Here is a 27,845-nt window from a genome sequence, read left to right as displayed (position 1 = left end):
CCCTTCTTTTATCTAAAACGCTAAGTTTTGTCGAATGTTGATCAAGATTTCCTGGACTACCTAAGTAAAAGAAACTTATTTTCATTATGTCTTTGGAATCTTTTTTTTTTTTAAGTTAAAGTTTTTATAATTGCCAGTGACTCCGAATAGTGTAGTCGCTAACACTCTCGTCTTTGCTGCGAGTGATCCCGGGTCCGACACTCAGTGGAAAAAGTGTAAAAGATTTTCCAGGCCAACCATTCTTGGTGAGGTTTTCTTAGATTTTCCTCATTCACACTAGGCAAATGCCGGGATGGTACCTAACATATAGGTCCCAGGCCGCTTCTTTCCTTCCCTTTCCTCGGATGGTATGATCGCCGAGGGATGTCATCCCTCATATGTGAAGGGCTAACATGTCCATCGATGTCGAAAGCCCAGAAATCTAATTCCTAATCCTAATACTAATCTATGATTGTCAGTGGTAAGCATTTAAAACTGAGTTGGGTGGCCACATTTTGAACGTGACGTTATCTCTATTGCATTTAGATATGATTTTAGGTAAATCGTGATGTTGTTTCTTTTTCTGCAAATAGAAGAATTCAAGTTATTGGTTATGATATCATTCAGTCTAAAATCGAATGCCTCTAAAACAATAAATGATGTAATCTATTGGAAAGACGGAAGAGAATATATTTGTGCCTTGCATACATGCATATGTAATAATGTCTTTATGGCCTTTCACTCTGCACAACATACACACATCTCCTCCATATGTTATGCTCTATCAGATAAGCCTTTGAAATCTCTTCAGTGATATATTTCATAAGTGAATTTATTACGTGTTACTGACGGGAACATTTATACGTTTTGTGTACGCGCGAATTAATGGCAGTCATTTATTTTACGACGGTTAAAAAAAAATGTTACCGTTCACCAAAGTGTTACTCTTTATAATTTATTATATTCCGTTACAGTACAATTTTCTCACAGAATAATTAACTTAATAGAACAAAATATTAAGCAAAGGAGAAAAAAACTTTTTAATTTATGATGCACAGAAAATCCCATATATACTGTACGTAGTAATATCTTTCTTTTACGGAAATTTATGTTTCTGTGCTATGATTTGTTCTGCTAATTGTAGCATTTTAGTTAATTCCTCATGTATTGAAATATTAATTTTGAGCAAAGGGTATTTCCTTGTAAGATAGAGAAATCGGCCCTTGATGCAAATTGGGTCGCTATTGACCCAAAAGTTTATTCTTAACCTAAAACTACGTCAAAAAAATTTTTTTGACCCCCTACCCCCTCCCCTTACCGAATTATCATATCATACATGCTCAAAATTGAATATTTTTAAATTTTGGTGAGGGTGATCGAAAAATTTTGAAAGTTTCACAGATTGCAGATACAATTTAGATGTAAATGTGTAATATTTTTCAAACCCATCGATGAGTATTTTCTTTATTTTTTGCGTGTTGAAAATTTTAAAAAATAGTAGGAAAAAAAATTTTTTTTTTGGGGGGGGGGACACGTCGCTAAAAATTCTCATCCATGCTTTTCAAGAGAAAACAAATTTTTATGGCACCAAAAAGAATGGCGTTTGTTGCCAATAATAATTGATAGGTTTTATTTTATTGCAATAGATTTGTTGAAAATGGAATGAAATGAAAAAATTCAGTTTTACGTCCCACGATTATGCTGGGTAGGCTAAAGGAGACGGTGATGATGGGAATGAATGAACTGGTGGAATAAAGAAGGTAGGAGGATACGGGAAAAAACCGAGAACCCCCTCCCCCCCACATGTTAATTGTGTAACACAACTTGGCATGAGCTGAGATAGCAACCCCGCGCACCAGAGGTTAACGCTCTACCACTAATTCAGCGCAGTCCAGCGCAGTCCAGAACCCCTCTAATCCGTCACCTTTGGGACTGGGGTATGGTCGGAACGCAAAAAAGGTCGGATTATGAGAAAACGCAGAAAAATACAGATTTACAGTAAAAAGAAACAATCTCTGAACTCAAAAATGATTATATTATCTACCGTAAAAACAAACGAAGAGCAAACATTAAAATTACATAGTACAGTACAGAAAACACGCAAAACGAAAGAAACAATACAAGACATGACGAAGAACTAAAGTGGATATGCGGCAATAGCAAGTAAACAAGAAAGTCGCAACAACAGTAAACAATAATGGACCTTGTGAGTTACAGACGACTCGGGACAACTTCAACTGCACGGTCGGATCAACCGGCGTGGCGGACCAGACAAAGACGGACGAGAGGGGTTCTATTGTACTTATGAATTATATGTGTAAAAAATACAGATAACTAGCAGATTGTATCTATTGTTGTATGCTTTCTTCTAACTGTGTCGCAAATACTCCCAACAGTGACACACATACTATTAAGAGTGACACAGTCTCTAATAGAAACGCTCATACTACTTTTAGTTTATATAACCTTTCTCAAGGAGCTAAATGTTTGATTGTTTACTTTGAGTTTAAACCCACCTTTGAAAGCTGAAAATAATTGAAGTTATACCATCTGCCCAATTTAAGAGTAATAAAACAATGTCTGTCAACCGCTGCATAAGATTTTAATCGGTTAACTGTATTCATTTAACAGATTAACTAGTCGACTTTTGAATAGACTTTACTTTGGTGTTTAGGATTTAAAGAAACCTAGCGTTTTATAAATGGTATCTAATTATCAAGTATCAATTGGGACCAATGACAATATTTCCAATAAAAAGATTTAAAAGAAGATTTATGCAGTATTTTGTTACGCATTACTGGTTGCGTACCTATGGCAACTTATCTTCTATTCAACATCCTTCACTATCTTACTAAATTGAAGTTGATTGTGTTTCAGGTTGTTTATGCTCTCTTTCTCTCTCTCTCTCTCTCTCTCTCTCTCTCTCTCTCTATATATATATATATATATATATATATATATATATATATATATATATATAAATGTAAATGCAATGAAAGATTTCTGCATAAGAGACAGAAAGATAGAGAAAAATAGACATTCCAGGCAAGTTTAGAAGTGCAGGAAGAAATAAGAACAATGTATTTTTCTCATATGTATTTAATAAGGTTTTCCAAATTTTTATTTCGAATTTCAATTGGCCGGGTTACGGAAATGTTGCTTCGTATTAGTAGTAGTCAACACAGAAAATTTGGATTTTTTGGTCAACCCCTTTCTTTGCCTTATAGCACTTAAATATTTTTATAGCTGCGGCTATGTAAATCGAACGACACTACTAAGAAAATTGTGCTGCACAGCTAATTTTGTTTAAAATTCCGATTGACTGGGTTGCGGAAAAGTTGTCTCGTGTTATTGGTAGTCTACACAGAAAATTTGGAATTTTTGGGGGGCAACCCCTTCACTTGCTTTATGGGTCTTGAATATCTTTATTGTTGGAGTTATGCAACCCGCACGACACTGCGAAGAAAATTGTTATGCACAGCTATAGTCTTTGGTTGTTTTTCACACTGGACAACAACACGAGGCAACTTTTCCGCAACCCGGCCAATCGAAATTCGAAAAAAAAATCGGCCCACCCTAGTATTTAATATGTAACGTTTTAATCGGTTCAATTAATTAGTTTTGGCCAGTTAATTGAATTATGTAATTGATCTATTAAATCTAGAACCTAATGATAGTAAACACCCCGATTGTATACCTCATGAAGTCCTGCGGCAGACTCAATTATTTACATTCAACTAACCTGAGTGATGTTGAATCGGTACCGGTATATCGATTCTCAACGCCATTGTATCTTGATTTCTAAGTTGTATTAACTTCCTATTTGCCTCACGATTCTAGGCCAACAGAAAACTCTGCGTCCGGAAAGTAAACACCGAGAATCACATTCACGAGACTCCACATTGGTAACTTGGCTACATTATGGTTAATAATAATAATAATAATAATAATAATAATAATAATAATAATAATAATAATAATAATAATAATAATAATAATAATAATAATAATAATAATAATTTTCTCGAAGATTCGTGAATATTTTCTAGCGTATGAAAGAAGTCAGTCTGATTAAAGCACTGTTTCTGCATCCTTTCTTGAGTAATAAAATGCCTTTGAATGTGTACTTTATTAGCAGTAACATGAATATTTTAATATTTATTTCCTTGCGTGAAAATAGAGATATCTTGTCCATTCCGCGTCAACACTTTCTCCTTCTTAAGTGCATTGATTTAAATATTAAAATGGGAGGATAAGAAGAAATTTCTTATTGAACTTCCAATAAAATTCCCATACGAGTGAAAAAATAAAAATGTAAATTTAATAAGTTTAAGAAATTCCTCTTTTCCATCTTACTTTCATTCAACTAGCATTGTTATGTTCAAACATTTAAATTGTAAGACACATTTCCTGGAACTAACATGACAGATAAAGGAAAGAATATATTTTGTATTAGAGCAAAGCTTTAATCTATATAAGTGGCCTCGCGTAGAGTAGTCGCTAACACTCTCACCTTTAGTGTCAGTGATCCTGTGTTCGATTCCCGGTGTGGACGCTTGGTCGTCGCACTAAAAGCTTTTCAGACTAGTCATCCTGAGTGAATTTTTCCTGGGTTTTCCTCAATCACACCAGGCAAATACAGAATGGTACATAACATGATAGTCCCAGGGCGTTTCCGTCTTTCCCCACTTCTTTCTTCGTCTCCGACTCCCAGGGTGATTGCTGAGATACGCCATCTCTCATACGTGACGGGCTAATATGATCATATGTGCCGAAAGCCCAGACATTTCATTCCTAATTATAATTCTTTAATCTACATAAAGCCAATATTTCCTTTACGCGTAAATACATGACAATAGATTAAAATGCAATCGTCATCAAAATATGGAAAGTTCCCAATAAAATGTTACTTACCTGATTAATTTGGTATTGAATCATCTTTACCTTCTAGTGTATCTTGTATTCGTCACGAAATGTAAGCGAAGAACTCGTGAATTATTTCTGCAGGGATTGCGGGCAATTTTTCATGAAGTTTAACACTGAATCCCCGATGATACAAGAGAAAATCTGCACCGAACTTGAACACTCTTTTTTTTTTTTTTTTAGTTTAACGTCTCACATTTATATCCTTTAGGCTAAAGGAGACGAATGATTAATAAAAGTGAATGATTTGTGAAATTATTTTTTGTGTTATTTCACTGGGAGTCGAACCCGGAACCATGTGTATCAAATACAAACGCGCGAGCCACTAAACCTGTGGAATGGAGGTCTTCACGGGCTCGGGCCGAACTCGGGCCTACAAAGAATATACCTTTTCGAGCCCGGGCCGGGCTCGAGCCGTAAATTTTTAAATATACAACTATATTTCTCGGGCCTTTTCAGGCCTAATTATGTAAATATACTGTACAAAGATATTTATAGCACCGTTCTTTCTGGAGAACTTTTAAAGCACAACTGTAATATTAAATCTCTAATTGCTGTAAATAAAAATTCAATTTTGCGTTAATTATTAAGTTTCTGTAATTCGGGCTTATTTCGGGCTCATTTGATTATAACACGAACTTGGGTCGGGCTCGAACCTAAATACTAAAACATATTCCGGGCTCGGGTCGGGCCTCATATTATAAATTCACGAGCCAGGCTGGACCCGGGATAAAAATTCCGGCCCGTGCAGACCTCAACTGTTAAGAGGGCTAGATGTTCAAAAATTGTTCAAATCGATGGATTGAGAGAGCTAGGACAGATGAAGTAGATTCTGATGTTTCCCCAAACAGCTGGCTATCTGTACTATCTGTCAAGGAAGTAAATGTACACCTATTTGTGAGATTGGCATCGCTGCACCAACTATTCTGGAGAATATGAGAATTAAATCAGTTAACTCTATAGTTATGTGAGGAGAGGCAATAAGAGTGTGAAGCACGCGGTTAAGAGGGACAGAAGTTGTAAATACTACAAATAAGTGATAATAACATAAAAGATATACGAAATTATCTACGAAACAAGGAAGAGCAACGTAAAAGATTAGACGTAGTGGCACAGATAGGAATTGCTTGTAAAGACGTCGATGACAAATGCTTCAGGGTGAAGTGGTCGTGGCGTGATGGCCACAGATCGCCCGTGATCTTCGTGTAGTTCACGTCATGTGCAATGTTATGTCTGTGCGAGCCGAGTGTTCCATGAGAGGGCAGTGACTTTTCTTTGTACAGAGTTTGTTCAGCCTACGTTTGGCCGATTTCGTTCCTTACCCCTCCCGGGCAGAATGGACTCACCCGACCTGGCTCGTGGCGCCCTGCAGTGTTGTGCAGTGGTTTCCTGGGAACGGAGTTGTTTTTCCGCGCGGACGACAATAACGCACAAAACAGGACCATTGTTGTGAGTGTTGTGTTAAATTTGTTTCCAAGTATGTGAGTTTCCGCTCTGTGACCAAAATGCCGCCCAAACTAAGCCGGTTTTGGGAAGGCTATGTTGCGGCTCTTTATGACGCCCACTTTAGTGTTTCTGTCATTAGAAAACAGTGCAAGAAGAATGGTTGCAACATCAGTTTAAGTAGAATAAAAAATGTTATTAAAAAGTACAAGGGCAACGAAGCTCCACCATTTGGATCACCAACGAAGTTACCTAGGAAGGGGAAATGCACCAAGGCCACCTTCACCATGCAGAGGAAACTTCGCAAAATGGCAATGCAAGAATATCCGCCAACAAGAAGGTGTATTGATAATCGTCTTGACGTGTCTTTGGGGACTGTGAGCCGGACGTTACCCCATCAACTCAAGCTGGAAAAACTCATGAAAGCTCGCGGCCATCTTCTCACGGGTGCACACCAAAAGTAAAGAAAGTGTAACGCCTGGAAGCTGTACGAACGGCATCTGGCAAAACAAAGGTGGATGTACGTCGTAACGCTCGATGAAGCATGGATTTACCTTTCCGACTGCGGCAAACCGAGAGCCATCATGTACCGAGAGAAGGTCGCCAAGAATTTCAGAAGGTGGGTCCGTGTCTGTAAAGAATACTTCCCAAAAGGGTTCATGGTCGTTACTGGCTACTGTTACCGAGGTAAACTGAAGATTCGTAGGGTGGCGAAGAATTGCAAAATAAATTGGCAGTATTTTCAGGAGTAGATCATGCCACCGAACTACGAGCATGAGATTCCAACAATGTACGCAAATGACACTAATCCGGTGCGCATTCACATGGACAAGGCCTCATCACATACCTCACGATCGTCCCTAGCATTCTACAGGGAGATGGAGGAGGCAAGTGGTATACAGGTGATACCTTTCAATGAGGTACCTGTTAAATCTCCAGATGCAAGTCCTATGGACATTGTGGATTTGGATTGCTGAAGCGGGCTTTGGGAAAACGGCGTGTGACAACTGTGGAAGGACTTTGGAAAGCTGTGCAAAGGAAATAGGACAAGATCCGCCTCCCAATTCTTCAGAGAAGCCTATTACAGTGGAAATTACGCAGTCGGTCTATTGTTAGGAACCAAGGGAAACACATCGAGCACTTAGGAATCTGGCGATATGGATTCTTCTAAATTTTTAGGTAAGTCGAAATTGGCCAAATGTAGACTGAATAACCTCTGTACTTTCTTAATAATAGCTCTTGTTTTGCGCTATATTTGCTCGAAGTGGAAAACCCTTGATTTATTTATTTTTTATCATCTTGAGAACGTTACGTTAGCGCTTGTTTTTGACTTGTGAATCATGGCTTCTTTACAAGTTAATACTATTCGTAATAATTGCGAAAGTGTGACCATGCTCCTTATTCTCTTTACTTACGTGAGTGGATACGAGTGAGTGGACTGTTTTGTGCAGTCTGAAACGTGTGAGAAATATATGACAGTGAAATCTCCCAGAGTCCCCAACGTCAAGCCAAGCCAGTCTATTCTATCGCGAATACATCGTCCTCCGTTGATCCCGGTTTACGTAAGGACCTGAGAGGATCTCCTCACCTGATACAATTGCCAATTGCGCCGGATCTTACAAATTATAGCGTTTCTCCTGTGTTACCGCAGAAAACTTCTTTGGAATCTTTCACCAATACCAGCGTTGAGTGTATTAATTTTTGTAACAGCCTCAATCCCCACCCTACCTCAAGCAGTATATAATGTTTTCTCAACAGTTCTACATGGTCATTCTAATATTCTCCCTAGTGCTCATTCGATTGTTGTTGCTTATCCTTCAGTGGTAAATCACCTCCTCCTAATCATGTACTAAGGAATCCGAAATCCGACTCCTGTAGTGAACCTTTCGCCAGGATTTACCAAAGACGTCTTAGCGACTAACAGTGCTGAGGACAATGTCGATACTGCTCTAATGTGTTTCAGATATACAGTACGTCTACCCTGGATAACACTTATCATCCCCACTGCAACTTCTTCCAATTCCACGACCACTGATACTGTCTCAGCCGACCCCATAGTCCCGGAAGTTACAAGGTAATCTTTTGCATAATCTGATCGGGCTGTAAAATACGCAAGAAGCAACACAAACTTGGGTAATATATTATTTGCTAATCCAGGTAACTTAAATAACAACGCGACTAATATTCCCGAGGGTGAAAGTGCAAAAGAGTGACCCAGTCTCCTTTTTATGTCTCAGCAAATCTTCATGTGTGTTGATTTTGCCTTGTATTAGTTATTATTCAGCTCTAGATGATACTACCGTTCTGGTTTTTATTGTCCCTATTGACAGTGTTTTCATCTCGTTTTCACATAACTCCGTTTAATTGTTTTATGATGTTTTCTGTCAAATTTGCTACTATTAATATTTATGGTGCATCCTATGAGTTAAGAAAAGTTGTTTTGATAGATATTATATCTTCTCATTCGCTGGATGTAGTATCTTTTTATTTTATAAGAGGTAAAATTTTCTACTCCCCCATTGTCGCCCAGCATGTACATGTTGCTAATGCTATTCCTTCTAGTGCCGGAAATGGTCTCGTTTATGGAGCTGACTTGGCAATCAACAGTATATTTTTGTCTGGAAGTTCGACTGATGGCAGCGAATTTAGAGCAATATCATCTTACCCATGTATATGCAGGAGATTTTAACTATTTTTACTGGAAGAAATCAATGCTTGTTTGATATGCTGGCATTGTGGTGGTAAAGAATGATGCCACGATTTGGGCTTGTTGGACACAATCCATTGATGACCTCTGGCAAACAAATTGTTGTGTACCACTCAGCATTTGCTGTCTTTTGATCTTCTAAAGTTGTGTTGCCACATGTGCGGTATAAACGAAGAAATAAACAATCATTTGCTTGTCAGTACTCCTTGAATGAACCGCTTTTGTTGAATTTAGCTCACTTTGAAACACTCGAACAACGCGAATTGTGTTTGAATTATGACGTTCCTGGATAGACCCACGTTTTGTCCCCTACAACGATGTATTGTACCAAATTTAACTTCTTCAGTTTAAGTTTTTGAGCATTTATTTACCAATTGACACAAGCCTGTTTTCCGAGCTTCTGTCAAGTTGTATGGAGTCCACTGGCTTGAAAGTCCGTACGATCGGGTGAACATGCAAATGTGTATGTATTACTTTCATGTCAATGTTCAAGAATACCAGAATCTCACGGTAGGTTGCATGCCAATCTTCTCAATCATTTCACACATATGAACAACATTATTGGTAAAAACAAATTTGGACGGACGAACTTCACGAAATTCATCACTAAGAAATATGCGACCAGGCTAAGATGTACACAATACTATTTTATGGTGCTTCATCTCTGAAAGCTAAATGAGGTCTCTCGATGCATTTTTTTCGGTGATAAACTATTTTGAAATCATAAAAAAGTCATTGCCCGAAAGTATTCACATAAAATTTCCATTACTCTCACGAAACTATTTTTTTCAAACTACTCTGAAAAAAATAAACGAATAAGATTAAACAAACAAAGTTAATTTAAAAATAGAGAGATCTATTATTCCGAATTTTCAATAGTGAAGCTGCTCTCGAGAGTGATGTAGACAATAGATCTACGGTCTACGCAAATATGATAAAATAATTTCTGTGCCTATTTTATTTATTAGTCTCATTTACAGATAAGGGAAGCTTCGAAATTGTATAACTGGCTTACAAATTTTGAAATGAAGATGTGTCAAACCTTGGCTTTTTTCAAACTTACAGCTACGAATGGCCTTGACTAAAGCTACAGTGCAATAAAAACTTGAGGTTTATGCATGCAATAGTAACATTTATATATAGATAAACCAAAATGTTTTAAAATTTAAGTAAGAAATCAATAAAAAAATTGGTAACATAGTACATTACATACTACACACTAGGGTTACCACATTTTGAAATCCCAAAATGCAGACACACTTTCATGTGGCTATCTGGCATTAGACATTAACTTTGGACACACAAGAATGAGATGTTTTATCTTTTACTTTCTAGTATTAAGAACATTATAAAAAATAAATTGAAATGTATGAAAAACAATTAAACAAGAGTACATACACACCATGATGTTGACTTTGATTATTCACATTTTTCACATTTTATTATTATTATTATTATTATTATTATTATTATTATTATTATTATTAATAATAATAATAATAATAATAATAATAATAATAATAATACTTCTTTGAATACAAATAAACAAACATATTTTTACATGTGAAATGTCTGATTGAATTGATAATACGTTTGCGCTTAGAAAATGTGGACAATTCAGGGAATTTCACAAAATGTACGTTTACGGAAATTTCTTATTTTCAAAATGCGGACATGTCCGCATAAATGCTGATCTATGGTAACCCTACTACATACTCTATCCACAAAGCTACATAGGAGAATTTCCACTGACCCATATATTTCTTTTAAGCTCCTTCGTGGCTAAAAGGTTAGCACACACGCCTTTGGCGTGGGAGACCCGGGGTTGATTCTCGGCGGAGTTCATATGGTTCGGATTCCACGTTAATCAGTAGGTCCCGTCTCATATAGCCTTGCTGCTGAAAGGCACGTTAAACTCAAAATCAAATCAACCATATAGTTATTTCTCTTCAGTTCAATGAGATCTACCCGTCGGTGTATGTGTCATATTTGTATATGTTTACGGTAAACGCTAATACTATGCTAGATTATTATTATTATTATTATTATTATTATTATTATTATTATTATTATTATTATTATTATTATTATTATTATTATTATTATTATTATTTTCTCTTTTTTCCAGATGACATTATTTACAGCATCAATCATCACAATGATTATCGTACCGTATTCATGTTACTGCAAAGCACAACTGCAAATAGACGACGCAAAAGACTCCAAATCATCAGTATTTTCACACAAACCAAATCGATATCAAGGAATAAACAGTATACAAGATGCTATACAAAGACTTCATGGAGTCAACAATATGCAGGACAGCCTTCATCATCAACGAAACAATAGAGTGAACAGTATCCAAGACATAATTCAGAGACAACAGAGCCCGGCAAATGTGCCCAGCAGCACAGGACCCCACTTATTCCCACCGACCTACAACTTTCAAGAGGGAGACAAGGCGTTCTTGCAGTTGCTTCTTGGTGTTGGAGGTTCCCAACAGGCCCTAGCAGCATTTCGACAACTTCAGGTCTTACAAGCACTGCAAATGTTATCCAATCTACAAGCTTTGCAGGATATTCAAAGAGCACAGAGTGTACAATCTCTGCAAACTGCATATTTGCCTCCCGTACCTACAGGGCGTTCTCTGGGATTTGACACAACAGCTCTCCTACCATACTTATTAGGACAACTTGTCAATCTCCAAACAACAGTAAGTATTTCTAAAATAGAGTTCTATTATGATGCAGGTTTCGTAAATTGAAAAAAAATTCCTAAATCTAGGGATATTTGGTATGGAAATTTAGCAAATAGGGCGAAAGGAAATTTTAGGGCAAAATACTGAAATCTAGGTAAGTAATCGGGTTAAGTTACAGATTTAGTTATTTCTCCCCTGCTCCTGTTTTCCTTCTATCTTCTGTTGATAGAGCCGTAATTTTTGGAAGCAGGGGAGAACTGCCCCTCCATTTAAACTCCTCACCATTCAAGGGTGAAGGGCGTTTCAAGATAAAATTTTCTAATTGTGAACATGACTGTATAAATGAAGCATGGAATAAGTTAATCACATCCCAAAAACAAAATAATAACTTTTGAATGAAACGAAAATGTGATGTGGGACCATTTCAGCAAAAAGTCTACTATTATGACACTGAAAAATAATATTCAAGGTGAATCAAATTGAGTGTTACAAGCTAATTCCTCGCCAAACGTCCACATCAAAGTGATAAGAAACAAACATGTAGAGCCCAGGGAGGCCGATAAAAGACTGAGAAGCAAATGCCACCAGGGATCCAACACAGTGTACCTGGAGCCAACTTAAAAATTTCAAATGACAACATAGGTCGAATGATACATCGTTCAATACATCTTGGAAAACGAATCAGTTTAGGTAAGAAACAAGTGCCTATATGGAACCGTTTCCAGAATGGCCTTCAAAAATGGGCCCTGTTCAGATAAACTTGCATCGCACGTAGTAGGATCACAGTGGGAGATAAATCAATGAAACAAACTGGGAGTAAGTAAATGGTGCATGATACATCGAATTGTGTTGTTGAGGTAGCTGTTAAGAACCTCTCTACGTAAAATTTCAAATGGCGGCGTGGGTAAAGTGAGACCTCGTTCATCACATCTTGGAAAACGAAATAAGGTTTGTAGAAACAAATGTAGATAAAGGGAAATGTTTCCAAAATGGCCATCAACAATGAGTTCAAATAAACTTACAAGTTCCGTACTAAGAAAACGACATCGTACTCCACGAACGTAGTAAAGGCTTGTTATCGCTAGTGTTGGAGGTCACGCCTCTCTACCCTTACGCTCACAGCTGAGAGGTATCGAAAAATATCGAGGCAGTTCCCAATCATCTCCTCCACTAGAACACATATCATACTTTGTCAATTGTTATTTAAACTTGGGAAGATTTAAATAACAAATTGATAGGCAACGTGGTCGGTTACGTACAAGCTATCAAAGTATCAAAATTGGCTTAATTATTTTTCTCTTTTTTACTATTTACACTTATTGCGAGGGATAGCTCACTACTTCGACGTTGGATGCGAAGCACATCCCGTAACCTACAACCTCGCGTTAATGAAGGAATAGAATTTACAAAACAAAATGATTACTCAAATAGTAATTACGTTTAACTACTCATATTTTCACTGTAAGATTGTTACTACATTTAGTATCACACGTTAATTATCACAGCTTAATAACCTTCAAAATATGTAAGAACACTACGTAAGAAAAATAATAATGTTTACAACATTTACACAATATACGGCCGTTAAAATAAGAATATTAGGTGTTATCTTTTGATAATTTCAACTAACTATTCCTCTTTCTCTCTTTTACATTAATAATAGGTTGTGCACATTTATTTATATGTAAGTGGCTCGATAAGAATAAGTTGTGCGTAAGCAATTGCGCGCTGTTACTTTTTTTTTCTACAATGGCACTTTACTAGCTGGCGTGCTAATTGAACATGTTATATTATTCTTTCACTATGACTTTTCAAACAATATTCCTCTGGCGATCCTAACACTGAATTTTTCCTCTGATATCAGAAGTGCGAATTTGGGGCTACTTACAATTTTCTTCCGTGTTGCAACCTATGGCACGGCTTGTCCTCGACTTCCCTCCCGTGATGGGGTTTTCAATGTTCGTCGACCGACTGATTTACGGTTCTTCTGGTCACCGTGGGTCACGTGACTAGTAACCACTCACTTAATATAACATTGTCCACTATTGGTTGATGACCAAAAATTGTCCAATCACTAATTAGTTTAGATGTCACTTAGGCAACTGGGGTGACTTGCTAATTTTCGTTCTCATGGGAACTGAAGTAGAAAAAGTCTCTCAGCAACTTTTCGAACAAAGAGTTGTTTTTCTACGCACACACACATATATAAAGACAAAGTTAATTTTGGCGTCTTTAGGCCGAAACTGATGACTGGTTTCACTGTTGCCAACTAGTGTCCTTTTCACTAAAATTGGTTGGGAAAACTAATAAAGTAAACGTTTTAATTTTCTTGCTTCGATGAGCGTATCTGTATCACTGTTGGGCTCCCTCGTGGCTAAGGGATTAGCGTACGTCCTTTTGCATAGGAGAGCCAGGTTCAATTCCCGACGGGAGCTCATGTGGTTCGGATCCCACGTTAAGCTGTAAGTCCTCTCTCATATAGGCTCGCTGCTGATAGAGACGCTAAAATCAAATCAAATGTATCACTCTTACCATAACGTACGACCAGACTTTCGAACATTGCTTTGTGCCACGATGTACGAAATACTAGGAAATTTTACAGTGAGAATTCGTGATTTGTCGTATTACAAAGTAGTAAATGTAGCATGGCTACCAGTGGTTTGTTTTCGTTGAGTATTCTTGCTCAACTGCCATGTCATCGTGGCTATCGCAATGCCTAGCTATTTATGGAGGTTGTAGTGAGATGAAGTAGATGTTGCAGTGAGGATGTATTTAGTCTAGTGCAGCGTTTCCCAACCTTTTTCAACTTGCGGCACACTACGGGTCTAACTTGAATTCTCGCGGCACACTCATAGGTATTATTATTATTATTATTATTATTATTATTATTATTATTATTATTATTATTATTATTATTATTTGTAAATAGAAAATACCGTCGTATTTGTTTTCTTTCATTACTGACCTCCTTCTCACAAAGAAGAAAGCTCGATCACTGGTTTTCCTCATCGTAAATCATTATACTTATTTTTCATTCAAATTAAAAAATAGAAAACAATTCCAATGAAATATAGAACTCAGTCTTTCAAAAAAATACACTTTCTTTTTCGAAGAATGTATCCAACCTTTCACAAGGAAGATAACTAAATTACGAACGAACAAACAAATCTCTTGTACTTTTAAAACATAATTGCGGTAATTTGTATGTGTTTGCTTTGTCGGAAGGATAGAATGAGATTTTAAAATTTCAAATTACGAAATAATCTGTAACAATAAAGAAACAGTCATAACAATGATAATTAATACTTTTTTCAACATTAAAAATGAACAGATAAGTAACACAGTGTGAAACTTATAATTTATTAACATGGTTAATATAAGTCACAATTTTAAATATTAATAACATTCTGTTTTCGAAATACAATCTATGTAGTAGTAATGTATGTACAATAATATATTACAATTACAGTATTTTTTCATTGTAGAGGTTCATAGTAATGTGAAATTTAAATACACATATTTTTTGTCTTGCAATTAGATTCTTAATAATTAATAATTTTGTTTTCATTTCCTCGTGGCACACCAGCGGCCCATTCGCGGCACACCAGTGTGCCGCGGCACACCGGTTGGGAAACGCTGGTCTAGTGGTTTGTGCATATTGTAGTTGAATATATCGCATGTGGAAAAGTCGAACGCAGTAGCAATCAGCACGGAATTTCTACGAGTACCGTGGTGAAGAGTACTACATGCAAGGAAACTGGCACATGACTGCATTGAAATCACAAGATAATTCCGTATGTGCTACTAGTATTAGTGTGGGCAAGTGCCAATAGACAATGGTTTTGTTTGGTCATTGTATTAATATCTAGTTAATGTTAAGCGAATATAGATTAAACTCTCGAGAGGCAGCACCGATGAATGGAACACGCTACCCACAACGCCTACAACCTTCTCATATGGCATTTCTGCGCTTGGAAAGAGGTCTACTGCAAAAATGGTAGTATCTTTGGAACACTGGGTTCGGACTGTTACTCCCTTGCAACAAATACAGAACGTGCAACAGTACTTTTGGCAGCAGTAAATGTAATTTCTCATATAAGTACTAGAAACCTAGCTCATGATAGTGGACTTAATCAGAGATATGTAGTGCATATTTTACACAAGTACAAGTCACATCAATACCATCTCATACTACATAAGAAACTATTAGTAAATTATTTCCATGCTAAAATACAATTTCGTTTATGGTTGAGAGGTATGGAAAACAGAGATTGAAACTATGTATTCACTATATTGTTTAGCGAAGAAGCTATATTTACGAATACAAGGCACGTAAACTGACATAATATCTGTTATTGGACTAGGGACAATCTTTTATGGCAGCGACTACCTCCGCATCAGCATCGGTGGTCTCTCAATTTATAGAGTGGCATCCTAAGTAACTATTTTGTCGGGCCACATTTTTTGATGAAAACATTACTGGTAATACATACGATATGTCATATCTGTCAGGATATGTTACCAACAGCTGTTAGAACACATTTGGGTTTGATACATGGATTAGTCCAAGAAGTCTTATTTATTGGCCTCAATGATCTCCTGATCTAAATCTTAAAGGTCGTGTAATATCCACAGTATCGACAACTATTGATGATATGAAGGTGCGTATTCGACGTACGTATGGATCGATCACTACAGAGTTGATGTGTGATGTGCATGTGTCCCTACGCCGATGCTTAAGAAGTTATGTGGAACACAATGCAAAGCATATTGAACATCGTTTGTGACACGGTAATTGATGCAGTTACTTTGCCTACATACAACAGCGGATTATTTTCTGTCATCAATATGCCATTCGCCTTTGCCTTTGTATTTTGTTTATCTGAACCATGCATGTTTATCTGAAACAGGACATATTTTGGCAACAATTTCGGAAATGGTTCCCCATATCGACACTATAAAGGTGACCAAGAAAGTTCTGTCGCTTTTTCTGGAGGTCTGTGTTCCATTGACCCTCTCACCATGAGTTGAATGCGAATGGAGATAAGGTGAAGGTCAGTTGTTGGTGTGGGTATAGTTCACTTACGTAAGGACAGAGTGAACATCAGACCACCACAGAGCGTCAAAAGGGTGTATATGCTGTACGAGTTCATACTGGGGTCAAACGCCACTGCAGCGGGACGGAAGATATGCCATGTCTTTGGTGTGGGTATCGTGACTACACGAACAATGCAGCGGTAGTTTAACAAGATTAAGGACGGTGACGAAACTCGAAGACGCACCACGTGCCGGAAAACCAACACATGTACAAAATAAAGATCTTCACGCAGCAATTGAGGCGAACAGTGGCCATACATCAGATGAACTGGGAGTCCAATTCAGTGTAAGTGGAGGAACCATATTCGGCAGCACCTCCATCAACTTGGGAAGCACTACAGTTGAGTCTATGGGTCCCACATGATTTGACTCCGGGCCAGAAGGCAACGTGAGCAGACACCTGTGTTTCTTTGCTGTCTCGTCTGAGGAAGGAGCCATTTCTGGACAGAGTGTTGACGTGATGAGAAGTGGGTCCTGTACGAAGCTCCACGGGGCCGTCATCATTGGTTAGCATACCATGAATCGGATCCAAAACAGCCGAACCCAGCACTGCACCAGAACAAGGTCCTCATCTTGTTTGGTGTACTGCTCGCGGCATCGTGTATCGGGAACTGCTATCAGCTGGTCAGAGCATCAATGCAACTATGTATTGTCAGCAATTGAGCCGTGTTTAAAAAAAAAAACTCAAAACTCTGAAGCCAGCACTTCTGAATCGCAAACGGATCCTCTAGTTACAGGAGAACGCTAAACACCATGTGGCTAGGATGATCCGGGACACCATTCTGCGCCTTGGATGGGAAACACTATTGCATCCACCAAACCCCCCGGACATTCCACCGTCCGTTCCATTCCTTGGACAATCACCTTAGAGGACACCAGTTCAAATCCCTGGTAGAGGTGCAAAATGCACTTGATACCTTCTTCGCTTCATGGCCCACCAAGTTCTACCGCGATGGAGTCTATAGTCTTCCAGAGTGTTGACAGAAGGTCTTCCAGGTATGCCTTAGGTGACATATCGATGTTCGAAACTGGTGGATGAAAAAGCGATAGAACTTTCTTGTTTACTTTTATAGTTTACTACCAAAGTTGTTTAATTTTCCAAGATAAATCGAACGAGGTGTCACTCGACCCATGTTGCTATTTAAAATTTCCAAGTTGGCCCCCGGACCTTCCACTGTGGGGCCCCTGAGGGTCATCACAGTGACATTACTCGATGTACTCTATACCATTTGCCCACTTCCATGTTTGTTGCACTGATTTATCCCTCATCGTGTTCTTTCTACGGGCCATGTAAGTTTATCAGAAATAGATCCCATTATTGGCGGGCATTTGGAAACGGTTCCCCTTATCGAACCTTGTTTCCTACCAAAACTGTTTCGTTTTCCTAGATGTTTCGAACGAAAATCATGTTGCCGTTTGAAATTTTCAAGTTGGCCCCAGGATCACTGTGGTAGGTCCCTGGGCAGTATTACTTTATGCAGACTTTTGTCGGCCTCTCTGCCCTCTTCATTTGGTTTTTATCACTTGGCTTTCCCGATGCATACTTGACGGAAAATTTTATTATAACCCTCAATTTGACTCACCTTGTATATCTGGTTCCCTCAATTTAACCACTGAAGCATTGAATGGGCCCATCATAACACTTCCAAAACAACTTAAATTAATTTAAGGTGCTGTCCCTGCCCCATCATGTGAAAAAAAATATATTTCCCTCAGATGAAACATAAATGAAATCTGGGTCCCACTTCAGTAAAATGCCAACTGGGGAAACTAGAAGTAATGGAAATGTTTAGTAAAGATTTAAGTTTTAGATGGCCAAAATTTTGTCATATTTTCTAAGAGGGGGGACAACTTCATATTTTTCTAGAGGGGCAAATATTTATATTTGTTTCCCCAGGAAAATTTCCAAGTTACGACACTGTCTGTTGAGGATAATCGATAAAGCTTAATTTTATTTTGTTCCTTTTGAATTTTCCTCTTTTGAGCACCTGACAAAATAACCTAGCCTCATATCTCCGTTTTGTTGTCAAAATTCTGGAGAAGAGTGGCAGTATTATGGGAGAAAACAGGATACAATTTTTTTCTTAAAACTGTAAGTTATCTTTGTCAAGTTCAATATACTGTTCAATCAAGAAGTGTTGTGATAAGTGCAGATAGATCATCATTTATAAACTAGGGAAAGCTTAAGTATAAAGGAAAATTTGTCTCAAAAAGTTTTTGAACACTATTGCGAAGCTTTAATTTCAATTTGTAGACTACCGGTATATAAAACTTCTAAGCTGAAAGCACAATTTGGCGTGTTTACCATGAAAGCACGATTATCATTCTTCATTGACTTTCCTTTAAAAAAATCAGTCACAAGGATATGAAATCGATGAAACTCATCCGATCTTAACCAAAATTGGGATGGTCACAGAACTTTACGAGCTTAGCGTAATGTGCGTACATATATTAAATATTATAGTGTGCACGCCTTTGGTTCCTAAGTTGTTGGCCATCAAACTTGGAGTTGGATTTGCTGAAGGATTGTCTGCTATTAGTCAGTATCAGACCTCGTGCAGCTTACTACGCACATGAAATATTATGCAGACCTTCAGTTCTCGAGTTATTGACCATCAAATTTGGATCTGAACTTAATGAAAGGAACAAACTTTTCTAAATCGCGATCGATAAACCCTATTCGATTTTGATCAAACTTGGCATGGTAGTAAACACTGATGATCAGGGACGTACCGTAGTGTCCATTAAGGCTATAAGGCTTAGCCTATCCATTTTTTTATACATCAGCCTGAAATGTTGCTTTTGGACATTGATACAATTAATTTTATTAAAATGGATTTATTTTATAAAACGCTGCTTAAACATCAAGCGAGTTGGAAGCGAAGCTTCTGCAAGAACGCATTGAAGGCTATCGGCCGCCAGCCTTCCGCTTTTCTCATGGAATTAGAATGGGGCGGTGACAATCACTTTCCCGCCACCCTCAGCAGACGAACTATATAAGCTATACACAAATTAACACGATGCGACGAAAGTGGACGAATGGTGACGAAAGGCTAGCCTTTCGGGTGTTTGGGAAAACAAAAGCAACAGGACACGGTCTTGTAAGAAACTACAGAACACAGACTATGAAAAATTTAGAAGCTTGCATTCAGTAACAAGTTTTGACCAAAAAAAGAAAAAAAAAAGAGAGAGAGAGAGAATAAAAATGTTATGTTGTTATGAATAATATTAATATATCAGGGACCTTATTGCGTACTGGTTTGCGTTATCACAGCGTAAAATTTGCATTTTAGTTGGTGATAATTGCCATAGCAGTTATAATTGCTTGTTGTATTTTTTGCGTTGCGTTGCTATCCGTAAGTTTTTCGAATATCGATACTATACTCAGATGAGGTATAGTTTCTTTTTTTATTATCATACTTTCAATCTAAAAGTAGCTTTTTCTGTAAAATTCATCAATTAACTGTGAGCTGCTGCTCCACTGTTTTCCAGTAGTATGCTGATAAGTGTTGTTGTGGGTGAAGTGGTTCAGTTTGTGTCTATGATTTCGAGAATTTACAATTAATATAGCCATATATCCGGTTTTATTTGTTTCTTTGAAACAGTATATGAAATTCTTATTACTTCATTTGTTACATTCTTTAAATAATTGATTGGAATTTTTTAGTAATCTATTGACTTTCTAATAAATTTGAACCGTATATGTAAGGAGAGTATGAAGCAGAACCACTCTTATACTATTTCTTGCATTATATGATGAACATATTGCATGAATTAGCATTCTTCTATCAAGCATTACAACCAGGTCCGTAGTTAGAACAATAAGACATGATCGTTTTAATAAGAGCGGGATCTTTTTTGTGGGGGGGGAGAAGGGGTAACTTGAATTCACTTTACATTCATTTATACATACAACAAACAATTGCAAGTTTGAGGGGACTGGGCCCCTCCTAGCCACCCTCTAGCTACGAATCTAATTTCAGCCTACCCATTTCAAAACTTCACGCTACGTTACTGCTGATGACCTTTGTACATATTGCAGCATGAAATATTATGGTGTATCTTATGGAGTATGAAATATTATGGTGTATAGGTCTTTAATTTTTGAAATATTGGCTGTCCAGGTAGGATTTGAGCTCCGTAAAATCAATAAATTACACTAAAATACCATAGATGGAACTCATTTCATCTTTACACAAATCAAATGGTGATAGGTCTTTATGAGCTTAGTACGCATAATAAAATATTGCGGTGTGTAGATCTCTGGTTCTCGACTTATTTGTCATCAAATCTGGAATTTGGACTTATTTGAGTGTAAACCCCGTATTTAATGGTCAATAACTCAAGAATCAAATTTTTTGTCAAGTAAACTTTTTTTGTTTCCCAGTTAGTGGCAATGTGTATTTATAAGCAGGAGTTGTTAAGAATAAATGAAAGATGACTTTTCCACTAGAGGGAAACTTACTAGTTACAGTGTAAGACTTTATGATTTGCATGATTCTATAAAAAACAGAAAGAACAATCAATTTTACAAACTGTGCTAACTCCATACAGAAGTTAGCATTAGAATATGTGTCCTAAAAATCTAAATGCCAAAATCTAGGTGATTTCCTTCATTAAAAAGTTTCCTATATTCAAGCTGACATCCCAATAAATCACAACTATTAGTACTACAATAATGTTTATTATTATTATTATTTCACCGCCAACTAATCGAACAGGATTTAAGCGTTGCGTGAACAAAATATACAATAATGGGTAAAATTCATAATTAAAGTCTGTATAATTCAGAAACAGGGAGTTTTAACTGCATTAAAATATAATTCTCTGTGTTGAAGTTCCGAACTTGACAAAATAGATATTTGTATAGAGCTATCCTGACCTGATCCACTGCCCGTCAAAGTATATGGCACACAACATACTGATTATGTTGTTGGTCATTCGATCTCCGATTTGGATCTCAGTTAAGCTATAACTCCATGTTTCATATAACCTCGGTGCTGAAAGGGACACTAAACTCCATCGTACCAAACAGTAGTTGACCGTTAAAATTAAAAATGAGTCGCGATGACTCAGTGATAGAGTGCTTATCTCTAGTGTGTGGATCCCTGGCTCGATCTTAGCTCGCGTTAAGTGGGTTTTGTGTTGGACAAATACAATGTGCGTTTTTTTCTCGGCGTCAACCTGTTTCTTATCGCTTTCGTCATCATTATCGTGCATTTCATGATCACGTCTTCCTTAGCCTCGGTGTACACACGAGAAAGAAAGTATTTGACAGTTGACAAATTTTCATTTGCCAATAACTCGGGAACAAATGAATTAATTTGGGTCTTTTTGTTGCTACCCTTAGAATAGTTATAACTTGACAACTTGCCAAAGTCGTTACTCTAATAGGTTAATTTGTTGTCGGGTTATTAGGAAAAGATATTTTGTCAACTGAAGAATACTTTCTTTCGTGACTGTACTATCGTTAACCATTACACTCAAATAAATAAATAAAATAAGCTTTCTTTTTAAAAAAGGCTGAAAGCTATATATCAAAATAACAAGTAATTTGTACTTTAATCGACATGTCACTTCTAAGGTATATACCTGTGGATGTTAAGTCCTTTCATCTTGTGTCACATTTCCAGCCTAACAGATTCACCCACCAACAGTACATCAGGGATGCAAATAAGCAACAAAATGTTACTATCCCAAGAAAAAAAAGCTGGTAGCCCATATTCCACAATAAGCATCATTTACTTACCTTCGGTATGATGTTATATGATACTGAATACTCGCCCGCACCGATGAACCACTCGCACTGGGCGAGTGCTTATTTGCATCCCTGAGTTACATGAACCCGTTAATTTTGTTTTCTTTCAAAGATACAATATGAGGCGTCAAATTAAAAAGTGCCTCACTTTACCTTCTCTTCCCTTATAAGTTTCTAACTATATATTATTTTTTTTTAATTCCAGGGATTTCCACAGCTCAGATACCCACTATCTGCGGCATCAGGAGTAATACATTCTTCTGCAGCGAGTGATAAAAAGGAACAGCGAACCTCAAAAGTACGCAAGCGCAGTGTTGACAAACAGACTAATACAAAAAATTACTTCCCAGGTAAAGATAACTTTATGAGTGAAGTTGAAGTTGGATTTCTCCCAGTGATATTTCCGAATAAAGTGCTATGAACAGTTTATACAGTGAACAGTTTCCAAGAAAGTGATCTACACTATTATATATAGAGAGATGGGAAGTATAGACATAAAGTACAACCTTCAAAAATCGAATAGTCTACTATTTTTTAATGAATTATAGTTCAACCACTCTACATCTATCTCTCTCTTAAGTGTAAATTACCACATTTTAAATCACGTTCTTTGAACACCACAAATTGATAAATCTTTCGAAATATTTCGAATAGTTTGAAATATTTTGGACACTTAAATATATAATTTGAGAAAATTGTCTGTCTTTTATAAAAAGATAATATTAAAGTTGACCGATGTTGTTCTAAGAAATTGTGCAAGTCTACGTATTTCAATATGTAGCAAGTATGAAGTTTAATGATCTTTGATTATCTAGGGAAATGCAATTATAATATTAATGTGTAAATAAAGAAGTTCTTAATACTTTAAAACCAACATTATTAGTAACAATTGTTAACCCATAGCGCTAAATAAATTGCGTTTAAATACAGTAATAGTAATATACATATTTATTACGTTATAAATATTAAGACCGTCTGAACGCATGGATACTTGCCTGAGCCGATGCTAGTTTGTGTATGTCAAACGACTTCCTGTGAGGTTATCGTAGAGGTACCAGTATACTGGTTTGTCCAGGGGCCAGTCGTGCTGGAAATATGGCCCTGATAAACATTATTGTAAATGTTGGCCATATGCCGAATGTCACAATGTAAATGTTGACTGTTCATATTAGCTTTACATGGATGGCTTCTAGCGTATGAATAGTCGCCTTATGCAAGGGCGTCGATTCTGGGGGCCGCTCCCCAAAGCTCTTGTGGGCCACTATTGTATTTATGAATATACAGTATTTGGCATAATTTGAATGCAATTTGTCTTAAAATCCTCATATATATACCTTCTGCATCTGAATAGGCCCCCCAAATTTACAGAGAAATCGGCGCCCTTGGCCTTATGGACTATCTTCAGAGGTAACCTTTTTGTGGATGGCATAATGGATGGTTGGTTCGGACTCCAGAGTAATAAATATCATTTCCCGTTTACTCAAATACTAAGAAAGCGAAGTTCGCTGATATGGAAGAGGTTGCGCAATCCGACATATTGGTCCAATACAAAATATGAGTGAGGGTTAATACCTCGTAATTCAAAATGATTTTATCAGCTCTAAAAATTGCATATTGATGTCAGCATGATTTTATGCGATATATTTTCTCGTTCATTTGATATTTTTTTCATAAAAGGATTACATATGTTGCTATTGGTTTCATATGTCGCAAAGAAATAAGTAGATAACATATGGGGTTCTGGCGCACACCTCATGTGTGTGTGTGTGTGTGTGTGTGTGTGTGTGTGTGTGTGTGTGTGTGTGTGTGTGTGTGTGTTACATAATACACTTCATATAAAAATATTGCGCCAAATTTTCTATTATCAAATCAGATTGCTTAAAATCTTTTCTCTAAGAATAGTTAATTTATTTTTAATTTAAATTTCGTCAAAAACACACACACACACACTTTTAAACTCTATGACATGCAGCTTTACACAATGATATTTTTGCATGTCAATATGTAAATCTCTTGTATACTTTTTATGTTTGCATCTCAATATGTAAATGCCACGTACATTTTACATATGAATATTAATTTGCATATTTAATCTCAGCATAGTTAACAAATATATAGTATTTTATCAAGTATAGGTATCTATAAGAATTAATACGAATAATTTTATCTTAATAATTAATAGTCTATGAATATTCCATTTATCATGGAGAAATCATTATTGGAAATTTAAGAAATGTTCTACTAAGAATAGAGAAGTTGACTAAACTACAGAACTCGGAGGTCAGTGACCTAAACTGAGTATGGAACAGCCAAGTACATGCTTCTAGTAGAAGCTAAAAGTGCTATTTTTCTAAACATATAACATATCTACAAAGCTTAGGAAGATTTAATAATATTTTCAGAGAATTATAAACAAGAATCAACGGAGACAATGAGACTGGGGTTAACCTAATATTTGAACTCCACGCCTCTATACGAAAGTACAGCCGAATAATACGTGTGATTTTTTTTTAACTAGGATTTTCACACGTTTTGAAGTCAAGTCACACGTTTTCTCTGGCAGAATGAGCCTCTCTTGAAAATCCTTTTGTACAGGAGTACCAAATAAAATATGAAATAATTGATATTAATAATTAAAATAAATAAGAGTACTCATGTTTTTGGAAAGTACTGCGAAGAATATATTTTGTCTATTTCCGTTACCTTCCCTCGTTGTTGATTTAAAAACCTTGTTCCTTAGTCACTTAAATAGAAAAAGAAACCTAAAGGTGCTTCTGTTATTTGTGGGCATGGTTTAGGGAACCTACTCACAAAGCAGAATGGCCAAGAAATTCTCTGCTTTCAGTGGGGAGGATGAATAACCCAGATCTAGATAATATATGTAATAAAATGATGTAACTATTTGTATTTAAACAGTGCATAAGTTTAATCCAATTTATTATGTTGTGATTAGTAGAAATGTAGGAATCTAAGAAGTTCTTAAAGCTGTAACCATATGTCAATGTATCCATGATTGTTTCACATTTTCTTCGCTCGAGAGGAGCCTTGCCTAGACAAGCACGTACTAATTATCATATGGCAGGTGGATATAAGCGTATAGCATATTTTTAAAATAATGATTTCTATATTAAATCAGAAAAGTACAATAGTGTAGAAGGTGTCAATAGAAGCATAGAATATTGTTGTTTATTGTACAGTAATCAGAAATAGATGACATTTAATAGTTATTGAGATATTAATAAATAAAGTTATGGCAATTGAAGATAACGATAGATCTCTCCGGAAGAACCGATAAGCTTAAGAAAAAAAGAGAGAGCGTGGCAACCTTTTGAAAATAAGACACCTGTAGCGCGAGTCTATCACTTTCAGAGATTCAGAAGTTGACAAAACCCCAAGAGGAGAGTACTGAACAGTCAATTTTCAATTTAGTTTCGGTGCAATTGCACTTTATAATTCGTAGCCATCTCGATTGTTTTCCAGATCCGTACAACACTGCTTAGCCTATATTAAATTCGGTGTTCCATCAATATTCTGGGTGTCAATGCAGTGCTCGAACTTTTAACTAGCCTGCTTTCAACTTTTCGCGAATCGGTCGAACACTATGGAGCAATTTTTGGAATTAGTACTTCAATAAAGCTTGGAACATTCAACAAGTGTTAATATTGATCCAAAGTGTGAATCATCCGTGTATGATGAAGTCTTAGAAGGACTAATAAACTTGTACAGTATAGAAGTTAATAAGACCTCTGTGATATCTAGTTATAAAAGAACTAATTATGTTTCTCCAGAGAAACAACTGTACGGAAATTTGTAGACATCTATATATAGAAATTGTACACATGTACCAAACATACTAATGGAAATACCCATCAAGACATTATGTTAATGTGGAAGTGTATCTAAATTTCAGTAGTAGCATCAAAGCAATAAAAAGGCAAGAACTAGTTTATTACTTTAATGTTACACCTGCAAGATTGAAGAAGCTGTGAAAAAATTTCAACTTAAAGTAATCCATACATCAGATAAATTATTCTACAGTGTTTCATAAGTGAAGAAGCAACGGACAAACGCTGACGTGAACAAAGGATATATAGAATAACTACATATATAAAGGATATATATATATATTAGTTCAGTGCAATTAGACCAAAAAAGTGCAAAACTCGGGCATTCAAAAAAAAAGAACAAGCCGAAACCTTTTCTAAAATGAACATGATACTCTATTTAATAACTCAGAGAAAGTCCCAAATGGCCGCCATATTGGATAGCCTATTTCAAATGCCAAAACTTTTCAGGAGATCTAGCATTCATTTTAACTGACAATAATACAGGTTGTAAACACAGCAGAGATATAAACTATACCTTGTTGAAAAGATATTAAACTAGTTGTTCTTATTGTGTGAAAATTTAGGAAATGTACATTTTCCCGAAAGGGGAAAAAGGGAAATTCTACAAAATTTCTTAGAACAGAAGTGAAAAATTGAGTTTTGGGATTTTTATTACAACGTTGTAGGGAGAAGAAACGAAAAAACAATCCAAAACCTTTCCTGAAATGATCATGATACTCTATTCGTTAACTCAGAGAAAGTCCAAAAAAAATCCCGCGTCGGGTTTCGTCACTATAGCAGCCGAATTGGATAGCCTATTTCCAATGCCAAAAGTTTTCGAGGAGACCTACCATTCATTTTAACTGACTATAATATAGGTTGTAAACACAGCAGAGATATAAATTATACCTCGTTGAAAAGATATTAAACTAGTTGTTCTTATTGTATGAAAATTAGAAAATTTTCACTTTCCGTAGAGAGAAAAAAGGAAATTCTACAAACTTTCCCACAACAGAAGTGATTTTTTTAAAATTCTTGTTGCAATATGGTTAGGAGAAGAAACGTATAATATGTGCAAATTGTTGGCTAAATCTTTCTCGGTAAAACGCTAAAAATACACAATAATAACACCTTCTAAGCCGGGATTTTAAACTTAGATTCACAGAATGCGTTAGATTTCCTCTTATCCAAATATTAAAAAAATTCCACGTCTGCATCCACAAGTTTTGAGTGAAGTTATCAGTGGGTAGGTATTTGCAGAGGCTTCAATAACCTCTACAAACCTAAATATTGGCTTCTTTAGAGAAAGGAAGAACGGGAAATTTCCGATAAATTGAGGGAAATTTTAATATATATATATATGTATATATATATATATATATATATATATATATATATATATATATATATATA

At 36.4% G+C, this 27,845-nt stretch overlaps 1 protein-coding gene across 1 annotated transcript in view; it reads left to right on the top strand.

Annotated features, from left to right (window-relative positions):
• Positions 1-23,523, top strand: part of LOC145686499 (uncharacterized) — a 29,648-nt gene extending 6,125 nt beyond the window's left edge. The window contains exons 2-3 of the mRNA XM_081759881.1: positions 11,181-11,765; positions 22,811-23,523. Coding sequence (XP_081616007.1) covers positions 11,181-11,765; positions 22,811-23,026 — 801 coding nt within the window. The 3' untranslated portion in view covers positions 23,027-23,523. The remainder of the gene's footprint in view (positions 1-11,180; positions 11,766-22,810) is intronic.
• Positions 23,524-27,845: the final 4,322 nt, after the last annotated feature.

This window comes from Thermobia domestica, chromosome 5, assembly GCF_964235325.1.
Source record: "Thermobia domestica chromosome 5, izTheDome1.hap1.1, whole genome shotgun sequence".
NCBI lineage: Eukaryota > Metazoa > Arthropoda > Insecta > Zygentoma > Lepismatidae > Thermobia > Thermobia domestica.
The sequence above is the reverse complement of the archived record's forward strand: the minus strand, read 5'-3'. Positions and strand labels throughout refer to the sequence as shown.